General features: G+C 28.8%; 1 protein-coding gene across 4 annotated transcripts in view; it reads left to right on the top strand.

The window, feature by feature from the left end:
- The window catches only part of LOC111686206 (serine/threonine-protein phosphatase PP2A 65 kDa regulatory subunit), a 79,599-nt gene that overhangs the window by 12,596 nt on the left and 43,512 nt on the right, over positions 1-23,491 (top strand). For all 4 annotated transcript variants that reach the window (XM_046945253.1, XM_046945254.1, XM_046945251.1 and 1 more), the window contains exon 5: positions 3,005-3,290. In XM_046945253.1, coding sequence (XP_046801209.1) covers positions 3,005-3,290 — 286 coding nt within the window. The remainder of the gene's footprint in view (positions 1-3,004; positions 3,291-23,491) is intronic.

The raw sequence follows: 23,491 nt of genomic DNA, 5'->3' as shown, positions 1-23,491 counted from the left end.
TAATTTTATGGACTTTTTTTAAAAAAGTTAAATTTATTTAAATAAATGTAATTTATCCAAATTTTAAGGAGTGTGATATTAAACTTTAGAATTCGCTCGACAATATATCAAATTTAATTAATAATTTTACACACAATAAATATTATTCAATTATGTTTCTTTTAAAAGAACACCTAAATTCGAATACTTATGCGTGACACTGTACGCATTGATATTTCGCTGCGAATACGCACATCAAAATACTCACAAAAATAGTTTGTTATTAGAAATTTATCACTCTCTGGGATTCGGAATTAGTTGATAATTGAACCAATTGCTAATTAAAGACCCTTTTCAAGAAATCTTCCAGACGTTCATATTTTGGTTTTAAATGTTATAAATTTATTACTTTTTAATAATAAATGCGTTTTTCATTTAAGAAAAAAGTTCGTGTTCGGTCGGTACCGAACGAAATTTTGAGTTCGGTCGGACTCTACCATTTAATTTGGATATTTTTAATATTCGGGCTTCGAAACGTTGAAAATACCATGATGCAACTGGATAATGACCCCAAATATAAGGTAAAAACACTCGATTTCTTTTCATTTTATTACTACATTAGCCCCTACAGTTGCTAGACTTAAATCCGATTAAATATTTATGGTGAAATCGGGTTTACACTTACGAACACTCATGTACAAATACAACAGACATCAACACAAGAAGAGTGTGTCAAACTGATCGAGAATAATCCATTCAGAGTTGAAACTATCCTTGACCCAAAGAGAAGATACAAAATCATAACATTTTTGCACTAGAAAATGTTAATTTATAATAAAAATGTTCCTTTAGTACTAAGCGCCAAATATGTGTAAATGAGTTAAATTAATTTTTTTTTATTTTTTTTTTGAAGTATAATTAGTGGATTTGTTATGTACTTTAGTTGAAAAATATCCTCAACAAATACAGTATTGAACAAGTATGAATGTATAGTCGGGCGTAGCCGACCATATGATACCCTACACCAGTCAGTATGTATGTTAAAAATGGGGATTATTTAAAAAATTAAGCGTTTGGTTTTTTTTTTAACTTTATTTCGGAATATTTTTACTTTTTTTTGACAAAAAAGATTTTTTAAGAGGGCTCAAAGGGGAGTTGGGCAAAATATGGCCCTATCCTTAAAAATGTTGGTAGGGGGAGTTAAGTCTTCTTTAATATTATTTATGTAGAATTTAAAAGAGTTATTAGTGTTTGTAAGTGAATTTTGACATTTAAGTCATTTTCTGAAGGGGAGTTTGTATGGGGGATAGGGTCAAATGAAGCCCGATCATTACATCGGTAGTGTCATTTGAAGTTCTATAAAACTAAGTTTTTTCGACTTTTGTTAACATAATATATCATTTAAATTAATTATAAGCCAAAAGGCCCTATTTGGGGGGTACGGTTGTATGGGGGCTAGTCGAAATAATGGACCGATTTTAACCATTTTCAATAGGCTTCGTCCTTGGGCCAAGAGAAATTTCATCCAATTATCTTGAAAATTGCGGCCTGTACCTTGCGCACAAGGTTTACATGGACATCCAGCCAGACGGACGGACATAGCTTAATCGACTCAGAAAATGATTCTAAGCTGATTGGTATACTTTAAGGTGGGTATAGGACGAATATTTTTGTATGTTACAAACATCAGCACAAACGTATAATACCCTCCCCACTAAAGTGGTGTAGGGTATAAAAACATAAAACTTTTTTAAATATCGTTTTTATACCCTACACCACTATAGTGGGGAGGGTATTATACGTTTGTGCTGATGTTTGTAACAAACAAAAATATTGGTCCAATACCCATCTTAAAGTATACCGATCGATTTAGAATCATTTTTTGAGTCGATTAAGACATGTCCGTCCGTCCGTCTGTCCGGCTGGCTGTCCATGTAAACCTTGTGCGCAAGGTACAGGCCGCAATTTTCAAGATAATTTGATGAAATTTGGACCAAGCATGTTTTTGGGCACAGGGACGAAGCCTATTGAAAATGGTTGAAATCGGTCCATTATTTCACCTAGCCCCCATACAACCGTACCTCCCGATTTGAACTTTTTATACCATAATTACATCAAATATTCTGCTATCTCTCCAAAAATTGGCACAAATAAGTTTTATATAAGTTTAAATGACACTGCAGATTTTCGTAAGGATCGAACCTTATTTGACCCTAGCCCCCATACAAACCCCCCTTCAAAAAATGTCTTAAACGTCTAAAATTGACTTGTAACCATTTGTATCGCAATGAAACTCAACAAAACTAACTGTTCCTTTTCCCAAATTTACCGAGGATCGGCCCATATTTGACCCATATAAAGCCTCATTTAGAAAATTTAGTTTTTTTTATCAATAAAATGCTTAAATATTTTGGAATTATGGTAATATTCAACATAAAAGTTTCTTTATAAAATATAAAAATTTTATAAAAAGTTAAAATTTTAAAAATATACTCATGGTGTAGGGTATTATATGGTCGGCCATGCCCGACTATAATTTTCTACTTGTTTAGTTTAACAAATTAGACCGAAAGTTTAAATATTTACACATTTTGGTCACACACGTACATACTTACATACATACATACATACATACATACATACATACATACATACATACATACATACATACATACATACATACATACATACATACATACATACGTACATACAGACATACGTACATACATACATACATACATACATACATACATACATACATACATACATACATACATACAAACATACATACATACATACATACATACATACATACATACATACATACAAAAATTCGAAATGTGACTACTTATTTCGGAATATATTCTGAAAAAACATTTTGTTACTTATCCTATCAGCCTAATTTTTTGTATGACATAGTTATGCAACTCAAAAAACAATTTCAGAGACGACCTGTCGGAAACTTGAAGCACTCTATTATTACATACATATGTAGCTAAAATATAACATGAAATATTTTTTTCAGTCCCTATTGCCGGCTATTGTAGAGTTAGCTGAAGATTCTAAGTGGCGCGTGCGTTTAGCAATTATTGAGTATATGCCAGCTCTTGCTGGACAATTGGGGCAAGAGTTTTTCGATCAAAAATTACGTGGACTTTGTATGGGTTGGTTAAATGACCACGTATATGCTATACGTGAAGCTGCAACATTAAACATGAAGAAATTAGTTGAACAATTCGGTGCGCAGTGGGCAGAACAGGCTATTATTCCAATGATCTTAGTGATGTCTCGCAACAAAAACTATTTGCACAGTAAGTCATTTCTGTAAATAACTTTTTGAATTAGATTTTTTTATTATTTTAAACAGAATGGAATAAAATAATTAATGGATCCTTTTGTATCAAGTGACCCAATTTTAAAAATCGATATTTTCTTTAATTTTTTCAGAAACCCTGTTTTGATCAAAAGAGCGATATCTATCAAAAAAATATATATATTTTTAACTTAAGACGTTTTTGTTGTATTTTTTAATTGAAATAAAAGCTTAGACTTTCTCTTATAAAAGCTTTGTGGTCACTTATTGGGATGAAGCGGGCATATGTAAAAAATTATATTTTAACTCAAAAACCTTGCTTTTGGAGTTAAAATATTTTTTATATATTTATATCCTACTACCACTAATTAATCACAAAGCTCTTTAAAGTTAATAATCTAAGCTTTCTTTTTGAGAAAAAAGGCAACAGAAACTTCCATTTTGAAAAATAGGGGTGAATTAAGTGCTAAATATTAAAAAAATTCCTAACATAAAAATATTTTTTTTATAGATATCCCATTCGCATCCCATTATGGGACTATAAAGTCCTTGAAGAAAATTGTCTTAAGTTTTTTTTGAGCATAAAAAGAGAATTTTGTAAAAAAAAAATGGTAGGACCAATAGGTGAAATGTTACACTCATCTATCTATATAATTAATAGGCAAGACAATTTTTTTGTGACCGCTTTTACTCTTACAGTATACATCCGATCTTGGCCAAAGTTATATCATTTTAAAGGTATTTGCTCGCAGTATGCACAATATAAATTCATAATATCGGTTCAGAATTTCGGGAGCTGTAAGCATTTAAAGTTGTTACTAATACATATAAACAAAAGTCAAACGTACGTATGCATGAACTAAAAAACAAACCAAGAAACAAAAACATAAAATGAATGGTATAATTTTTAAATATGTTTATAAGTGTAATAAATCCAGTAATGTCATATATAATAAAAAATATTTAAATTTTTATCTGTACTAATTTTACATATGCATACATATTTTTGAAATCTGAATTTTAAATTTAATTTCTAATTTCAATATTACTCATTTTCAATACCAAACAAACCAAAAGTGGTATTTTTTTAAATAGGAGAGTTTGTAAATGTAAGCTGAAAATTTTAAAAGTACCTTCTGAAGACCAAAAAAGTACCAAAAGGTTCCTGTTTATAGGTTCTCATATACTCCGGTCATTACATGCATAATTTTATGTGTCTAGGTTCAATATTATAGAAAATTCCAAAATTACCTTTTGGAAAACGGAAAATTACCCAATAATCGACTTTTAAGGTTTATCACTTTTATTCTTAGTTTAAAAATAGTGTTCCCTCATATAGAAATTAATTTAATTAGAACCCAGTATATGGAATAACATAGTCCATGTTGGGTTAAGGTTAAGGAGTTTTATATATCATAAAAATAACGCTGTATATCCACTTGTAGACCATAAGGCCCATTGTGATTCCCTTTAAGGAATGAATATTCAAAAACAGAGAAGCAAAGTACACTACAAGACAAGAAATTAAGATGTAAAGACCATATATGAATCGTTAACGGGTCTATTATATACCACCTAGAATATCTGTCAAGTTTCACTCTAAGGAATAATAAGATAAGAGTGAAAATCGATTTCCTCCTATAAAGCCCAGTAAAAATAGTGACTTATTCCCTTAACACCTAGTAGTAGTGAAACTTATTCCCTAGCCAATTTAGCCTGAGATTCTGTAACTTTGGACATTGCCAAATAATATGCTCGATTGTCTCTACTTCCTCCTCATCTTCGCATAACCTGAAACAGTTCAGTATACTACTGTTCCACATACTGACAAAGGTTCTAACTAAACCATTGTTGTAGATTATGATATTATTATTAGTTATGAAATCAATCAGCAACTTATCTCTTTTGTAGATGTCCTTGCTGCCCTATTGGAGGCTCATGCACCTCCGAGCTGAGTTGCATCGCACAGCATACACACCGAAGCCAGTGTAAGCGCCTGAAAGAATGAGAAAACGTAATTCATTCTTTGATAGGATGCAAGCCCTTAAGCTAAGAACCTTATTGTTGTTAATCCAATGTTCCTGGATAGGGGCGATTTCAACAATCAGCCTACCTTCAATTGAATTGTCAGAAATCGGTGCTGATCCTCCCATCTGGATCTTTCCGATCAATGACTGCCACTTAGTGTCATAATTCCAGGCTAGTTCACATCTTCAACTTCTTGCTGGATAAAAAGGGTTGATCATCTTCAGACCTGCCTCTCTGATTTATAAATCAGATCTGATCTGAACCTATAAAAAGGGACTTTTTGGTACTTTTTCGTTCTACAAAAGGTACTTTTTGAATTTTCCATAATATTGAACCTATAAAGATGAAATTTAGAATGTAGGACCTTGACTAGGTAAGAACCTATAAAAAAGGGACTTTTTGGGACTTTTTCGTTCTACAAAATGTACTTTATGAAAAAGGTACTTTTAGAGGTTTCTATAATATTGAACCTAGAAACATGAAATTTAGAATGTAGGACCTTGACTAGGTAAGAACCTATAAAAAGGGACTTTTTGGTACTTTTTCGTTCTACAAAAGGTATTTTTTGAATTTTCTATAATATTGAACCTGGAAACATAAAATTTAGAATGTAGGGCCTTGACTAGATAAGAACCTATAAAAAGGGGCTTTTTGGTACTTTTTGAATTTTCTACAATACTGAACCTAGAAACATGATATTAAGTATGTAGAGCTAGAATACATAAAAGGGAACTTTTTGGTACTTTTTCGTTCTACAAAAGGTACTTTTTGAATTTTCTATAATATTGAACCTAGAAACATTATGTAGAGCCTGGATTAAGTGGGAACCCATAAAAGGGAAGTTTTTGGTACTTTTTCGTTCTTCAAAATGTACTTTTTAAAATTTCTATAATATTGAACCTAGAAATATGAGCTTAAGCATGTAGATACCGGATGGGCTACAATTGGTATTTTTTGAATACAAAAATTCGTTTATCTGGGAAACTAATACAACTAAATTCTTAAAATTTTGCACGAAAAACTTTAATATTCATCTGAACATTTTTAAGAAAAAAAGCGGACTTTCATATGGGGGACTTTAAGCTCCCATATAAATAAAACAGAAAAATTTGTATGTCTGATAATCTATTAGAGCGAGAATTTTTAATTTTTTTAAAGAATTTTGACATTCATCTGAACATTTAGAGTATAACGAGCGAACTTTCAAATACAAAATATTGTTCATCTAGGAAAATATAGAACTATCTAAGAAACTATTAGAGCTATAATATTCAAAGCACACCGGGTATTAACTAGTTTATTAAAGTAGCTAATACTCGGTGTGCTTTGAATATAAAGTAAAGTAAAGAATGTTGTACCAACTTAATTTTTATATATCAACGTCTTACAAAATGAAAAAAATCGTTAGACATGAACAGGATAATAAACGTCTCAAACTACACATTTAATAAAGAAAAATCTTGTTAAATGACTTTAAAGTTTTTAGGAAGTAAATTTTTCTAAAAATATTATTTTTTCTGAGAAAATTTTTAACGACATTTTTTACATCTTTTGATCCTAAAAAAAAACAAATAAATTTGCAGTTTCCACTAAATGTTAGTGATATTGCAAAATTTTTCAGTATCACTAATAGATATTTAGTGGTGAGTTGAAAAAGTACAGCCTCACTAAGCAATAGTGGTAGTATACAAATATTTTTATACCCTTCACTTTCGTGAGAAGGGTATATATAAGTTTGTCATTCCGTTTGTAATTTCTATAATATAATTTTCCGACCCTATAAAGTATATATGTATATTCTTGATCCTTATAGATAGCGGAGTCGATTAAGCCATGTCCGTCTGTCTGTCTGTCTGTCTGTCTGTCTGTTAAAATCAGTTTTTAGAGGACCCCAGATATCGGCGATGTCTGAATCTTCAATAATTCTATTAGACATGCTTTCGAGAAGATCGCTATTTAAAATCAGCAAAATCGGAGATATGAGCAAAAATCCGAGACAACCTCTGAAAATTTCATCAAAAAATTGTTAAAAAAGCAACAAAAACACTGTACATAGAAAAAGATGAACACGTGTGTGTGTAGATGTATTTGGTTTTATTCAGCTGTGTATTTTTTTGTATGTTTCGAATTCAAACATACAAAGTATACACAGCAAAAAAATATGATTTGCATTTTTTGTTAAAATAAAATAATTTTCCGTTTTGTTTTGCAAATATATTTTTTGATGAATAGAAAAAAATATTTAAAACGTTTTCAATTATATGAGAGTAGATTGTGAGTTATTGTACAATAATTTTTATGCGAATAATGTAAGTTTGAAATTTAAAACTAACACAAATTTTTTCCAAGTGCTTTTTAAAACAATTTTTTTACGATAAACAAAAACAAAATCTACGTCTCGTCAATGTTTACCAGCAATGAATCAGAGGTCGAAGTCGACCGGCTTCGAGTCGGAGCTTAGCCGCCGCCGAAATATATTTAGTTGCTTGAGCCGCCGCCGAAACATTCGGCTTAAATCGACTCAAATTTTTTTAATGTTTTTATTAACTAGACTGTAAGATCAATTATGTTTTAGGTTTTGAATTTAGACCTTATAGGCCAACCAGGGGCCCGGCGGGGGGTCCTCAAATTAGGACACCTCGGATATGTTAAATTTTTAAAACGATCCTATTTCTTCATTTGAGTTCCGATTTTAAAAAAATTTCGTATATAGAATCTCCTCATCGAGCACTATAAAATATCGTAGCAGTAAATTATCTCTTATAGTCTAGGAGATATTCGCATTTGAAAATTAAAAGTTTTAAATATTTACCGTCCTTACTTTAGTTTTTTGATAATATTTTTTTCTTTTATTCGCTTAACAACAAGTTTATATATCAAGCAGTGAAAGAATAATGTAAAAATCTTGACTGAGTCCAATGTTATAGGCATTTTAATTTAAAAAATTAAAAAAAAGGCGATTTTTTGCCATTTTTTGGGGAAAAAAGTATCTTTTTCTTTTTAAGTTATCTAAAAAGTTTTTAAGAAGATGTATATAGAATTTATACTTTTTGGAAAGCTGACTTTACATTAAATACGATAAACAAAACCTAAAAATTTTTATACCGAGGGGACCAGGTCCATCCAAAAAAAACCCTATTTTTTATGGAAAATTCAATTTTGAGCAAAAATTCTCATTTTTGGGATTTTTTAAAACTTTTTTGGGAATTCCGGGATTTCTAATAAGAAAATTCGAAATTTTTATTTAATTTTGGATTTTGAGTAAAATAAACTACCTAACTGTAAAATTTCATTAAAAAATATTCATAAATAAAATTTTTATTGCAATTTGAAAAATTTGTATCTTCGCAAAAACTGAATAACAAACATTTTTTTTCAAAGTATTCCGCGAATTTTTTAATTTTCAAAAATTATATACAGTTTTGAAAAATAGACAAAATTGTCTATCCATTGATATATAACATGCCTACATAATGTTTTTAAGTGACAAATTAATTAGGGAAAACTCAACATCTTTTAGAAAATTTACCTAGTACTATTATTTTTATCAATATGTGTAACAAATTTAAGAGTTAACCTTATGGATGAAAATAATAGTTCCAGGTAAATTTTCTAAAAGCTGTTGAGTTTTCCCTAATTAATTTGTCAATTAAAAAACATTAGGTAGGCATGTTATATATCAATGAAGATAATTTTGTCTATTTTTCAAAACTGTATATAATTTTTGAAAATTAAAAAATTCCCGGAATACTTTTTAAAAAAAAAATGTTTGTTATTCAGTTTTTGCGAAGATACAAATGTTTCAAATTGCAATAAAAATTTTATTTATGAATATTTTTTAATGAAATTTTACAGTTAGGTAAATTTTTTTACTCAAAATCCAAAATTAAATAAAAATTTCGAATTTTCTTATTAGAAATTCCGGAATTCCCAAAAAAGTTTTAAAAATCCCAAAAATGGGATTTTTTGGTTTTTTGCCTATTATATCCATACCAGGGGCGGGGTTATCGAAAACCGTTACAAAATGATTAAGAACATATTGGGTCATATAAAACAGGTCACTATAATTTGATATCGACTATGCGATTTGAGAATTTTTGCTCAAAATTGAATTTTCCATAAAAAATAGGGTTTTTTGGATGGACCTGGTCCCCTCGGTATAAAAAATTTTTAGGTTTTGTTTCATTTATCGTATTTAATGTAAAGTCAGCTTTCCAAAAAGTATAAATTCTATATACATCTTCTTAGAAACTTTTTAGATAACTTAAAAAGAAAAAGATATTTTTTTCCCAAAAAATGGCAAAAAATCGCCTTTTTTAATTTTTTAAATTAAAATGCCTATAACTTTGAACTCAGTCAAGATTTTTACATTATTCTTTTAAAAATGGCGAAAATCGGGAATATTTGGACCCGCTATTATCAAAAAACTAAAGTAAGGAAAAACTAAAAAGTATAAATTCTATATACATCTTCTTAGAAACTTTTTAGATAACTTAAAAAGAAAAAGATACTTTTTTCCCAAAAAATGGCAAAAAATCGCCTTTTTTAATTTTTTAAATTAAAATGCCTATAACTTTGAACTCAGTCAAGATTTTTACATTATTCTTTTAAAAATGGCGAAAATCGGGAATATTTGGACCCGCTATTATCAAAAAACTAAAGTAAGGACGGTAAAAATTTAAAAAAATTAATTTTCAAATGCGAATATCTCCTAGACTATAAGAGATAATTTACTGCTACGACGATATTTTTTATAGTGCTCGATGAGGAGATTCTATATAAATTCTATATTTTAAATCGGAACTCAAATGAAGAAATAGGATCGTTTTAAAAATTTAACATAGCCGAGGTGTCCTAATTTGAGGACCCCCGCTGGGCCCCTGGTTGGCCTATAAGGTCCAAATTCAAAACCTAAACTAGGCAACACCTGCTCTTTGTGCATACCAAATTTCATTAAAATCGGATTAACCGTTTAGAAGTTACCGAATTATTTCCCTCTTTTTTTATGTCCTATACCACTGTGAAACGCTTATAAGGTAAATTTCTGAAGACAAAGTTAAATTGAGCCGCCGCCGCTGATCATTTTGCATCGGCTTGTATCTCTGATTTAAACATACAAAACGAGAGTGAAAGATATATTAATTGGAACATTTAATAAAATCTGCAAAAATAGAAAATCGCGTTTCTTCAAAATTTTCAAAATAAACAATGGAGTTGTTTTATTTTCTACTTAAAGAACATATATTGATAAAATGAAGGAAATTGGATGACATGAGGTCAAAAATTTTCAGTTTTTCTGTGTTCTTTCTGGAATTCATGATATCCCCTTCACACGAGGGTGGAGGGTATAATAAAACGAAATATTTTATCGGATTTAAATGTGCACCTTTGAAATTTTGAAGCCCTTTTACAAGAAAATAGAACCAAGAAATAAAGAACGCAGATTTACTTCATTTAATGTCTAGTTTAACACAACAGGTGTTCTTAGGACGGCGCCCAGTAAAGCGTTGTTCGCTATGCTAAACAACTGGCAATGAGCACAGCAGCCAGATTATCACAAACAAATGGATATATGGATCCAAAGGTCATGCAAAGATTGTAGACCTTCTCCCAAATCTACAACTTATCTCTGACTACTGCATTCCAAGAACACGGGGATATTACTGCTGACATCTTTTCCAAAGCTGGCACAAGGATGGCCATACTGGATATAGACCAATTCTGCGGTGTCCCCCTAGCTGCCATTAAGAAACGAATACATAACATTCTGTTCAGCTCAAGAACTGTGGTCTCGAGAACAAACTTGCTCAACTGCATATTAGGGCTTAGCAGAACTTATCTGAGTACTTTATTAACAGTTCTTACTGGTCATACCAAGTTTTGAAACCATGCAAGACGCATTGTCTTCCATACAATGATTTCTGTAGGAGTTGTCAAATGAAGGAAGAAGAAGAGACAATTACTCATCTTCTGTGTATCTGCCCGTCCCTTGAATCGATTTGTTATCGAGCAATAGGGTCGGAATACTTTTCTGATCTATCAACTATTCAACCTGAACGTATTCTTGCATTTTTATACCCTTCACCTTCGTGAGAAGGGTATATATAAGTTTGTCATTCCGTTTGTAATTTCTATAATATAATTTTCCGACCCTATAAAGTATATATATTCTCATTTGTTTAAAAAACACAAAATAATAATTACCTTGGGCACATTGGAATAGCGTTTCTATTGACGCGAACATTCTTCTCATTATTTTTTAAATCTTGTCTGGAAAAATGTAGGGAACATACTAAAGGTTCACCTGGCAAATCGTCTTCTTCGATATTGCACACCTTTCAAATGGAAATATTACGAATAAACTTCAACCAAAAATCTAACATACGTACCTTTAGCCATTCTTTGCGTATATACGGTATAGTAGGTATTTTAAAGAAATGTATATTTGAAACGCTTGAATGGTGTTTCTTGCTTTCGCATTTTGGAAAAAGACAGCTCATTTTTATAAAAATATTTTTTTTGTTGTGTTAAAATTTTTTTTATTTGAATTAAAATATTTGTTATTTATTTTAAGTTTGAATATTTAAAATGAAATGTGGGATTAATATTTATGAATATGGTAGCTTTATTTTATACATAAACTTCAAATCGCCTTTCTTGTCAGATGGTTAATCAGACTGACATTAAGGCAAATTGAAACTACCTTCTAATATATTTATACCATGGTTCATACGCTATAAGGACAAATGTGACGACACAAAGCATACAGAGATGTCACTTTTGACATTTGAAAAGGTCTAAAATCAGCTTTTGTTTGATTTTGAAATTGTATAGTGAGAAGAGGTATATAAATTATAGCTAAAAAATCATTGAAATCGTTTTGTGCGAAAGAGAGGGAAATAGCTTTTTGCTCGTGACGTATCTGTATACCGCGTATAAATGAAAACTGTTGTGTAGCTTACTCAGTATTTTAAATGTCGGCCAACAATTCGAGCTATTACCCACGCAAATGTATACCAGAATACTATTTAAACATTCTGATATTAATGAGTCATAATTAATCTAGATATTGTGATGGCTCATTTATTTTATGAATAAAATTCAGAGAATCCTTTTTGTTTTAATTTTGAGACATTTTTGTAAATAAATAAAAAGTATTGTAGAAAAAACATCAAAATTTTATCTACAGACAAATTAGAATTTTTAAACTACACATGTTTAAAATTTTCTTGAAGTATTTTGTACTTTTCCTAATTGTGGTAATGCTTTCTTTAAATATTTACAAATAAAATAAATTTGAAAAAATCACCACTCTCGTCATAAAAATTTAAATCAAAACTACTCTAATATTTTTATACCATGTTTTAGCAGATACAATATACAACACGATTGTGAATTGAACAATATTTTATCGACTTTTCCAAAAACATGTGTAAATAACGTCAAAGCTTTTTTTTTATTAATTGAATTTTTGCGAAGTTTATATACAGTGTATATAAATTTCGCAAAAAAAACACAATGTATATTATACAGGTTCAGTACAAATTTAAGTAGGTATAATTTTCACAAGTAGCGACAGAATGGGGTAATTCCAAAATAAGTCGACCAAAAAATGCTGTTTTAAATTTTTGTCCTTTTCAATTCATGAGTATATATTCTGCTCCTTAATGCGGTTTCTATTGCGTATTAATTAGATTCTCATTCGGTTCATATTTTTATGGCTCTCTAAAGTTGGGAATCTCTGGTATTTTTGTTCAAAAGTAAAATGTTTATGACTGAATAACTATGGAACTGTTTATCCGATTTTAACAAATGATGTTTTGTTCGACTGGTCTTGGATTACTCATTTGTGACATTTCATTAGAATTACATGAAGTCCTGGTCAAGTACCATATAGTGGAAAATGTCCTTTATCCTTGAATTTCTATAATATATAATATATATATATATATATATATATATATATATATATATATATATATATATATATATATATATATATATATATATATATATAATATATAATATATATATATAAATATATATATATATATATAAATATATATATTAATATATATATATATATATATATATATATATATATATATATATATATATATATATATAATTATATATATAATATAATATATATATATATATTAATATATATATATATATATATTATATATATATATATATATATATATATAATATATATATATATATATATATATATATAATATATATATATATATATATATTTAGCCATGTCCGTCTGTATGTATGTATGTTGAAACCGGTTTTCAGGAGACCCCAATTATCTGCGAAATCCGAATTTTCAATAAGTCCATCGGAAATACGATCAAATCAAACGCTATTTAAAATCAGCCCAATCGGCCCATAAATAACGACAAATCCAATCCATGCACATTTTTCGTACATGTTTATAAAAAACAATAAAGAAACAAAAACAAAACACAGTATCAAACGGTCAATTTTTTATTATTGTGATTTGTTCTTTATAAACAACACAAAGCAAATAATGAATATTACGTTACGTTGTTATTTGCTAGAAACATGAAATTAAGTATGTAGAGCCTGGATTAGGCGAGAACACATAAAAGGGGATTTTTTTGTTCTACAAAAGGTACTTTTTGAATTTTCTATAATATTGAACCTAGAAACGTGAAATTAAGTATGTAGAGCCTGGATTAGGCAAGAACACATTAAAGGGGACTTTTTGGTACATTTTCGTTTTACAAAAGGTACTTTTTAAATTTTCTACAATATTGAACCTAGAAACATGAAATTTGGTACGTACTTACGGACTTTTTGGTACTTTTTCGTTCTACATAACATACTTTTTAAATTTTCTATAATATTGAGCATAGAAACATGAAATTTAGTATGCAGAGCCCGGATTAGGTATCAGCACATAAAAGGGGACTTGTTGGTACTTTTTGTTCTACAAAAGGTACTTTTTGAGTTTTCTATAATATTGAACCCAGAAACATGAAATTATGCATGTAGGGCTTGATTAGGTAAGAACCTATAAAAGGGGACTTTTTGGTACCTTTTCCTTGTACAAAAGGCACTTTTTGAATTTTCTATTATATTGAACCTAGAAAAATGAAATTAAATTTGTAGAGCCCGGATTAGGCAAAAAACACATAAAAGGGACTTTTTGGTACTTTTTCGTTCTTCAAGAGGTACTTTTTGAAATTTCTATAATATTGAACCTAGAAACATGAAATTAAGTATGTAGAGTCCGGATTAAATGAGAACCCATAAAAGGGGACTTTTTGGTACTTTTTCGTTCTTCAAAATATACTTTTTGAAATTTCTATAATATTGAACCCAGAAACATGAAATTGCATGTAGAGCCCGGATTAAATGAGAACCCATAAAATGGGGACTTTTTGTACCTTACCGTTTTACAATTGGTATTTTTTGATTTTTTGTAATAAAATTCGTACTGTGAAGGTGAAGGGTATATAAGATTCGTCACAGCCGAATATAGAACTCTATTTTTCTTAGTATCTGTATGATGATATTAGGCAAAGTTATTGTTATTGCTGTGTAAAAATTTTAGTGTGGGATTTAAATGGGTTTGGAAGTTGGGTTACATATTTTTCAACTAATACATTCTCACGACTTAGGTTTTTGACAGCAGACTTAGGTTTTGTCATTCTCAGTTTCAGTTCTATGTATACCTTTTCTATGGTTTCAACTCTGAAAGGCATAATCTCGATCAATTGCCACAAGAAGAGTGTATTTACACAACAGACCTCTTTATCTTTATCGGGTTATTGTAGTAATGCAATTTGAACAGTTTGTAGAAGTAATCGAGCGCTTTTACCTTATATTTGGGCTCATTATCCAGTTTTCTCAACGTATTTTCAACGTTTCGATCCTCAATCATTAAAAATATTCAAATTAAATGCTTGATAATATCAATTGAAATTTCGACATTTATGGTTCCATCAATTTTAGGCCATCTATTAATTCTATCCATACTAGAGAAAAGGATATAAAGCACATAATGCCAAAAGCTCTTCTATTAGAATTCTCTTAAACGTTTTAAGAACTGGTCGTTTAACGATTTGATAAATGTTATATGGGCTGATAAGACAAAATTAATCTTTTGGACCTGATTGACCAAAGCATGTATATTAGACTGCTCCAAGCTTGTATGAAGGAAAAAATTGTCTGGCTTTTAAAATTATGTCATTAGAAAAATTAAGTTGATAGAATAACTTTAACAGGTGCCGCAACGGCTCTGAAGTTTCCAAGAGCATTTACAAGAGAAAAATTTTGCTAAAATTTCGCAATTTATTAATAAATTAATTTGAACTTTATTGTAAATGAATGGTAATGTGCACAGAATTGGCATTTCAGAAAGATATAAAACAGAAAAATTGCTTATAAACTACATTTTAGCTGTACCTGCGATTTGAACTCTGCGGATTTCGGGAAAATCTCATTATTCTGTAAAATTTTAGAGAACACGTATTAATACGTTGCACATGTTAAATAAGGGTATTTAAGACTATATAATGTTAAAGATATATTCTTAACCCATTGGTCAAATTTTGCAAAATTTGTGAATTCTCAGTGTACTATGTCGAAATATTAGTTATTTATTTATTTATTTATTTATTTATTTATTTATTTATTTATTTATTTATTTATTTATTTATTTATTTATTTATTTATTTATTTCTAGTTTAAAAATTTAGACCGAAAGTTTAAATATTTTACGATTATTGTCACACAATGTATATTTTGGTCAATTATCAAAATATATTTAGATCAAAAATTGTTACATTTCATAGAAAAAACATACATACATACATACATACTAGGGTATTCAATTATTCGTTACTGGTTTTACGTTAACCAGTTAATAATCGTGTAATTAAAAATTATTCGGTTATTCGAATAAAAGGAAACTGGATGTTACTATTGCTTTTTACAATAATTTTCTTCATAATTTAACCCTGTAACAATTTTGAAAAAAGCATTCACACATGGAAAAGTTGATAAGCATGTGAAAATAGATTCCACTTATAGAATTGCGTACTCCGATTTTTATGTCTTTATAAAAGGATTTTTAAAGTTTAAAAGACTACAAACGAATATTTAAAATATTTATATGTATTTTATAATGCTAATATTGGTATCAAATGGAAGCTGGGAATATGTACATATTATATTATTTACCTGTCTCACTTAGAGAAAAACGAAAAAGAAGTTTAATTTAAAAAGGTTTCATTTTCGACTCAAAAACTTTTAACTACCTTTTTGTGACAAATTTTCTTTAAGATTTCCAATTCTATCTAGGTGATCTAGATGATTTGAAATAAATTATATTATTTCGAAGCAGAGGAACTCAGCTTCATTTAAAATTAATACTTATTAATACCAACTTTTTAATATAAATTTGGAATTTCATCTTTAGAAATCGGATGTCTTTTAAACTTAAAAGTCCTTTTACAGGAGCATAAGAGCTGATTATAAAAAATTGAGTACACAGAGTTGATACTAATTTTCCACAGTTTCCTGCACGCATAGATCTTTTCATGTTTGAAAAAAATTTTGCTCGGTTTATAAACAAAAATATTATTTTGACTTGACTTTCACTTCAATTCTATGTTAAGTTTTTTAGAAATTATTTCTGTTTATGTGAAATGCTTTTCTATATAAAGAAATTACTGTTTTTAAGATTTTCAACAAGTTCTAGAATTCATACGTTCCATTGAACACTAGTTCAACTATAACTGTTGCTGAAAAACTTATTAGAAATATGTACTTAAGAACTCAACAATGTTCCCAAAAAACTGGTTGTAAAAATAAAGGCCATATAATTATTTCCATGATTTCTTTTCAAAAAAATCAAATAAATTTTCTTTATTATACAAGAATGATTAAGAAATTAAGAAAAGAAGAAAATTTATTATATAAATATTAAATTTTGTAGAATATATATAGTAATTTTACTGCTAAATAGTGAGTTTTTCTTAATCGGTTAATTCATAGAAATTATTCGGTTTATTCGTTATTTGAAAATTGACAATTTTCGTTTATTCGAACAATTAATCGTCAAAAATTAATCGATTAACCGAACGACGATTAATCGTTTGAATACTGTAATACATACCTACAGTTAATCTCAAAAATAAGTATACAGAAATGCTGACAATTGCTTTTATTTTAAAAATGATATTTGTTGAACTCAGTTCAACAATATTTATTTACCAACAATATTTAACATTTTTTCGAAACATTTTTTTTGTATATACACAAACCACTAACTGGCTTTATTTTTAAGTTTTCTTAAGTTAGTTATAAGTTGAATTTGGAACGAGCAAGAAGCTCTTAAAAATGTTTTTATAGCTCAAAAGAAACTTAAAGATTTTTATTGGTGTTACCGGCGCCAACATAAGGTCCTTCGAACGTTCCTAGATTAGGCTAGGAGTTGATTGGACTGGTAAAAAGAAGATCATCAGTTTACACATAAGTTGTTTTTCTACTATAACAACTTAAATGACAAAAAAAAAAAAAAAAACACGCATGAGTTATGCAATCTGATGTTTTAAAGCTTACAGTGCTTATGAAGAAGATTCCAGTTTCCGTGCACAAGTTATCAATACAACGTGGAGGTGTAGCTAAACAAGAAGGAAGAAATAAATCCATCATCAGCACATATATTCAACATCATAAGTTGTCCACTTTGCAAAGAAACACTACTGGGTATGTACAGTGTATAAATTATATTTTGTGCGATTTTTTATTATTCTGATTAAAGAGTGATTAGTTTGACAAGAACTAAGGAAAATAGTAATAAGAAAGAAATACAAGAATCAAACTTCACAACTCCACTAGAGTAATAAAAAGTACCATTTCTTATTATATGGCCATCTCCGTCTTAAAATACCATCACTATTAAACAAAGAAGAAATATAACGGAACTTTGTAAGCATACGCAGTAGTATAGAAATCTAAGGAGTGAGATTGAAAAATTCTTAACACACGTTTTTCATTACATTTTTCAACCAAAGTATTATTTGATTTTTTTTGATCAAGTTACCTTTGAAAAACATGTCAGTTATTAGTAGGAATACTATTACTTGACTTTTTAGTAACTAACTGTAAGCTAGTTGAAAAGTCATGGAGAGTCGGACAGTTGACTACTGCGTAGGACATCGCCATGTTAAAATAGTCAGTTGTCTTCATTAAAAATAATCAAAGAATCAACCCAGAATATAAAATTTATGTAAAATTTACTTTAATGCGATATATATATATATATATATATATAATATATATATTATATATAGATATATATATATATATATAAGATATATAATATATATATATATATATATATATATATATAATATATATATATATATATATATATATATATATATATATATATATATATATGGTGATATATATATGGTGGGTACAGAAGATTCGACGTGGCAGAATACAACACTCTTACTTCTTTTTATTTTATTCTGTCAGCATCAAAAGATGTATAAAAACAATATTTCAACATTTTTTTTAAATAATATTGAAAATTTTCATAGATTTTTAAAGATAAGAATTTTAAAGGGCATTTTTCACAGATTTCCATCCTAACAGTATAAAATAAAAACAAGTAAGAGTGCTATATTCGGCTGTGCCGAATCTTATATACCTTTCACCATAGTGTAATTTAAACATATTAGTTTTATAAATTTTAAATTTTTCCCGTCTACATTATTACTAAACTAAAAGAAAAACAAAATGTACAACAACAGCGCTAAACGAAATAAAAAACAAAATTCACAAGGCATATAAAACAACAGACATCTATACTCACATATCGAAAAACACAGAAAAACGAAATAAACAACAACGCAATAAAACCAACCTACATCAAAATATACGAACGGAATTTACAAAAACAAAACAAAAAGAAAATACCCAACTCAATGACGCCAACAGCATCAAACATAAAAAAATACACAGCTGAATAAAACCAAATACATCTACTCACGCACATGTACATCTTTATCCAATTCACAGTGTTGTTGTTGCTTTTTTAACAAAGCATGAAAAAATGTGGCTTTTTTGATGAAATTTTCAGAGGTTGTCTCGGATTTTTGCTCATATCTCCGTTATTTTATACCGATTTTTGCTGATTTTAAATAGCGATCTTCTCGAAAGCATGTCTAACTGAACTATTGAAGATTCGGATGTCGCCGATATCTAGGGACCTCTGAAAACTGATTTCAACAGACAGACATACAGACATGGCTTAATCGACTCCGCTATCTATAAGGATCCAGAATATATATACTTTATAGGGTCGGAAAATTATATTATAGAAATTACAAACGGAATGATAAATTTATATATACCCTTCTCACGAAGGTGAAGGGTATAATAACACAAAATATTTCCCAACCCTTCTTGTTGTCTTGACACCTAATATGACTTTGTTTGATTAGTAAGGTATTTTAAAATATTTTTTGAAAAATGTTCTTTTTAAAATGTTGAAGTACGTTTGATGGGACACAAAATTACGAAATGAAAAACTAAAAACGCAGATTTTTTTCCTTAAATTTTTAGCATCGAACGTATATCATCCGGTTTTTGTCTAGCGATTTTTTTTCTTTTTGTCGGACAGTGTAATATGGATACATATGAAAGGACATCGTGTATATGTATGTAGGTACATACACACAGAGAAAAAAATAGTTCGACATGGTAACAATAACTAAACTAGGTTCACTGTAACAATATATTGTTATAAAAAACAATACAATTATTATTTTTTATTCTATTTAAACAATATTGTTTGTAACTATAAATATTTTCATTTTTATGGCAATTATAACTTTGAGTATGATTCACTGAAAAATAATTATTTATATTATTATGGTAATGAATGATGAAAACATATTATGTTACTAACAGCCATTTAAACCTACAAATAACCATTATATGTTATGTTGCTATATGTTTTATAACTATTCTATATAAATAACCATTATTTGTTGTTCTGAAAAAAATTTTATCCTACGGGCCGCCCCCCTTGAATTGTTCTATGGGTAATAAAAATGAGTCGTGTAAAAAATTAGGTCAATAGGATTACGTTAACTGGTGCCGCAACGGCTCTGAAGTTTGAAGATGCATTTACATGGGATAATATGCCATTTTTTCAGTTTTCACAAAAGATTTGTCATTAAACAATTTGTTTTGCATTTTATTGTCAAAGAATCGTAAAGTTATTAAAAATTCCCCAGGCCATTATCGTGTCTTACAGCACTTGAATTCGAAATGTGATAAGAAAATAAACATATTTTTTAAAATATTCTAATAAAACAATTGTATTACTTAAAATACATCTGTAGTTACTTACGTAAACCTGTTCTCAGCTGTGGTCGAAAAATTTTGATATTTTTAACGGTTTTTGATACTTTGTTAAACAATTTTCAATATATTTGGGAGAACTCATAGGGATTTATGGACAACAGATTAGGGAATAAAATATTAAAAAAATTAGGTCAATACTTCTTATAGTTTGCCTGTACCTGCAATTTGAATTCAGCGGATTTCGAGAAAAACACATTTTTATGTAATATTTTGCAAAATTAGCCTTTTTATTATATTATTGTGTATTTATATGGAACCTTTTGTAAATTTATTAGTCCACATATATAATATATATATATATTATATATATATATATATATAAATATATATATATATATATATATATATATATATATATATATATTATATATTATATATATATATATATATATATATATATATATATAGTATATATATATATATATATATATATATATATATATATACTTTTTATACCCTTGTATAAAAAGTACCATGCAGTCAGTGCCTTTTTATATATTATCATTAAATCAGGATGACGCATGTTTAATTTCAACCAGAAACTAAAAAAATCACATACAGATTTTTATACAATCAGGAAGCTGCATGTCCAATTTTAGGTTCAATATTATAAGAAAGAATTAGTATAAGAACAAAAAAGTACCAAAGTATCCTTTTTCAATTTTCTAAAAGTAACAGTACCAGTGAAGTGCGAAAAAGTACCAAAAAGACCTATTTTATTTAATTTCATTTTCCAGAAAATATTCCAGTTTAAATTTTCATTCACTCAAGTCCCTGATTGCTTAGTTTTATGTCTACCAAAGGGCCCACTTTTATAGATTCTAATTAACTCCACATGCTTAGTTTCATGTTTCTAGGATCAATATTATAAAAAACACAAAAAGTACCTTTTGAAGAACGAAAAAGTACCAAAAAGTGCCCTTTTATAGAATCTCACTTAATCCAGGCTCTAAATGCTTAATTTCATGTTTCTAGGTTTCAATATTATAGAAAATTTCTTTTGATGAACGAAAGGTACCAAAAAGTCCCCTTTTATAGATTATCATTTACTCCGGACTCTATATGCTTAATTTCATGTTTCTATTTTAAATTTTTTAGAAAACTCAAAAAGTTCCAGTCTAAGGACGAAAAAGTACCAAAAAGTCCTCTTTTAGAGATTCTCATTTACTCCGGGCTCTTCATGCTTAATTTCACGTTTCTAGGTTCCATATTATACAAAAAAACAAAAAGTACCTTTTGTAGAACGAAAAAGTACCAAAAAATGCCCTTTTATAGATTCTCATTTACTCTCGGGCTCTAAATGCTTAATTTCATGTTTCAAGGTTAAATTTAATAGAAAACTTAAAAAGTACCAGTCGAAGTACGAAAAAGTCCCTTGTTATAGATTCCCATTTACTCCGGATCTACATACTTAATTTCATGCTTCTAGGTTTAATTTTAAAGAAAACTCAAAAAAAAACTGCCTGTGTAGAACGAAAAATTACAGAAAAGTCCCTTTATTATACCCTCACCTTCGTGAGAAGGGTATATATAAGTTTGTCATTCCGTTTGTAATTTCTATAATATAATTTTCCGACCATATAAAGTATATATAATTCTTGATCCTTATAGATAGCGGAGTCGATTAAGCCATGTCCGTCTGTCTGTCTGTTGAAATCAGTTTTTAGAGGTCCCCAGATATTGGCGAGATCCGAATCTTCAATAATTCTATTAGACATGCTTTCGAGAAGATCGCTATTTAAAATCAGTAAAATCGGTCTATAAATAACGGAGATATGAGCAAAAAATCTGAGACAACCTCTGAAAATTTCATCAAAAATTGTTAAAAAAGCAACAACAACACTGTATATAGAAAAAGATGTACACGTGTGTGTGTAGAGATGTATTTGGTTTTATTCAGCTGTGTATTTTTTTGTATGTTTGGAATCCAAACATACAAAAAATACACAGCAAAAAAATATGATTTGCATTTTTTGTTAAAATAAAATAATTTTCCCACTTGTTTTGCAAATATATTTTTTAATGAATAGAAAAAAGTATTTAAAACGTTTTCAATTATATGAGAGTAGATTGTGAGTTATTGTACAATAATTTTTATGCGAATAATGTAAGTTTGAAATTAAAAACTAACACAAATTTTTTCCAAGTGCTTTTTAAAACAATTTTTTTTACGATAAACAAAAACAAAATCTACGTCTCGTCAATGTTTACCAGCAATGAATCAGAGGTCGAAGTCGACTGGCTTCGAGTCGGAGCTTAGCCGCCGCCGAACTATATTTAGTTGCTTGAGCCGCCGCCGAAACATTCAGCTTAAATCGACTCAAATTTTTTTAATGTTTTTATTAACTAGACTGTAAGATCAATTATGTTTAAAATACACTATGGTGAAGGTTATATAAGATTCTTCACAGCCGAATATAGCACTCTTACTTGTTTTTAATTTCAATATCAAAGAAATCTCAAAAAGTACCAGATGAGGAATGGAAAAGTACCAAAATATATCACTTGGTACCGTGGTACCAAATAACACCTAATTATCATTTTTAGTGTTTCTAAAACTAAAAATTTTATCTAAATTGGGATCCTTGCGTTTGAATAAATCAAATTTCCCGTTTTTACCCCTTTTGGTACTTTTTTCTACCCATTAACGAAATAAAAATTCTATTCCAAAATGTTGCAACATCGTAGTAGGAGCCGTTTATTTATAAGCCCGTATTTATATGTATAAGTTAATAAAGCAAA

The sequence above is a fragment of the Lucilia cuprina genome, chromosome 2 (assembly GCF_022045245.1).
Source record: "Lucilia cuprina isolate Lc7/37 chromosome 2, ASM2204524v1, whole genome shotgun sequence".
NCBI lineage: Eukaryota > Metazoa > Arthropoda > Insecta > Diptera > Calliphoridae > Lucilia > Lucilia cuprina.
The sequence above is the reverse complement of the archived record's forward strand: the minus strand, read 5'-3'. Positions and strand labels throughout refer to the sequence as shown.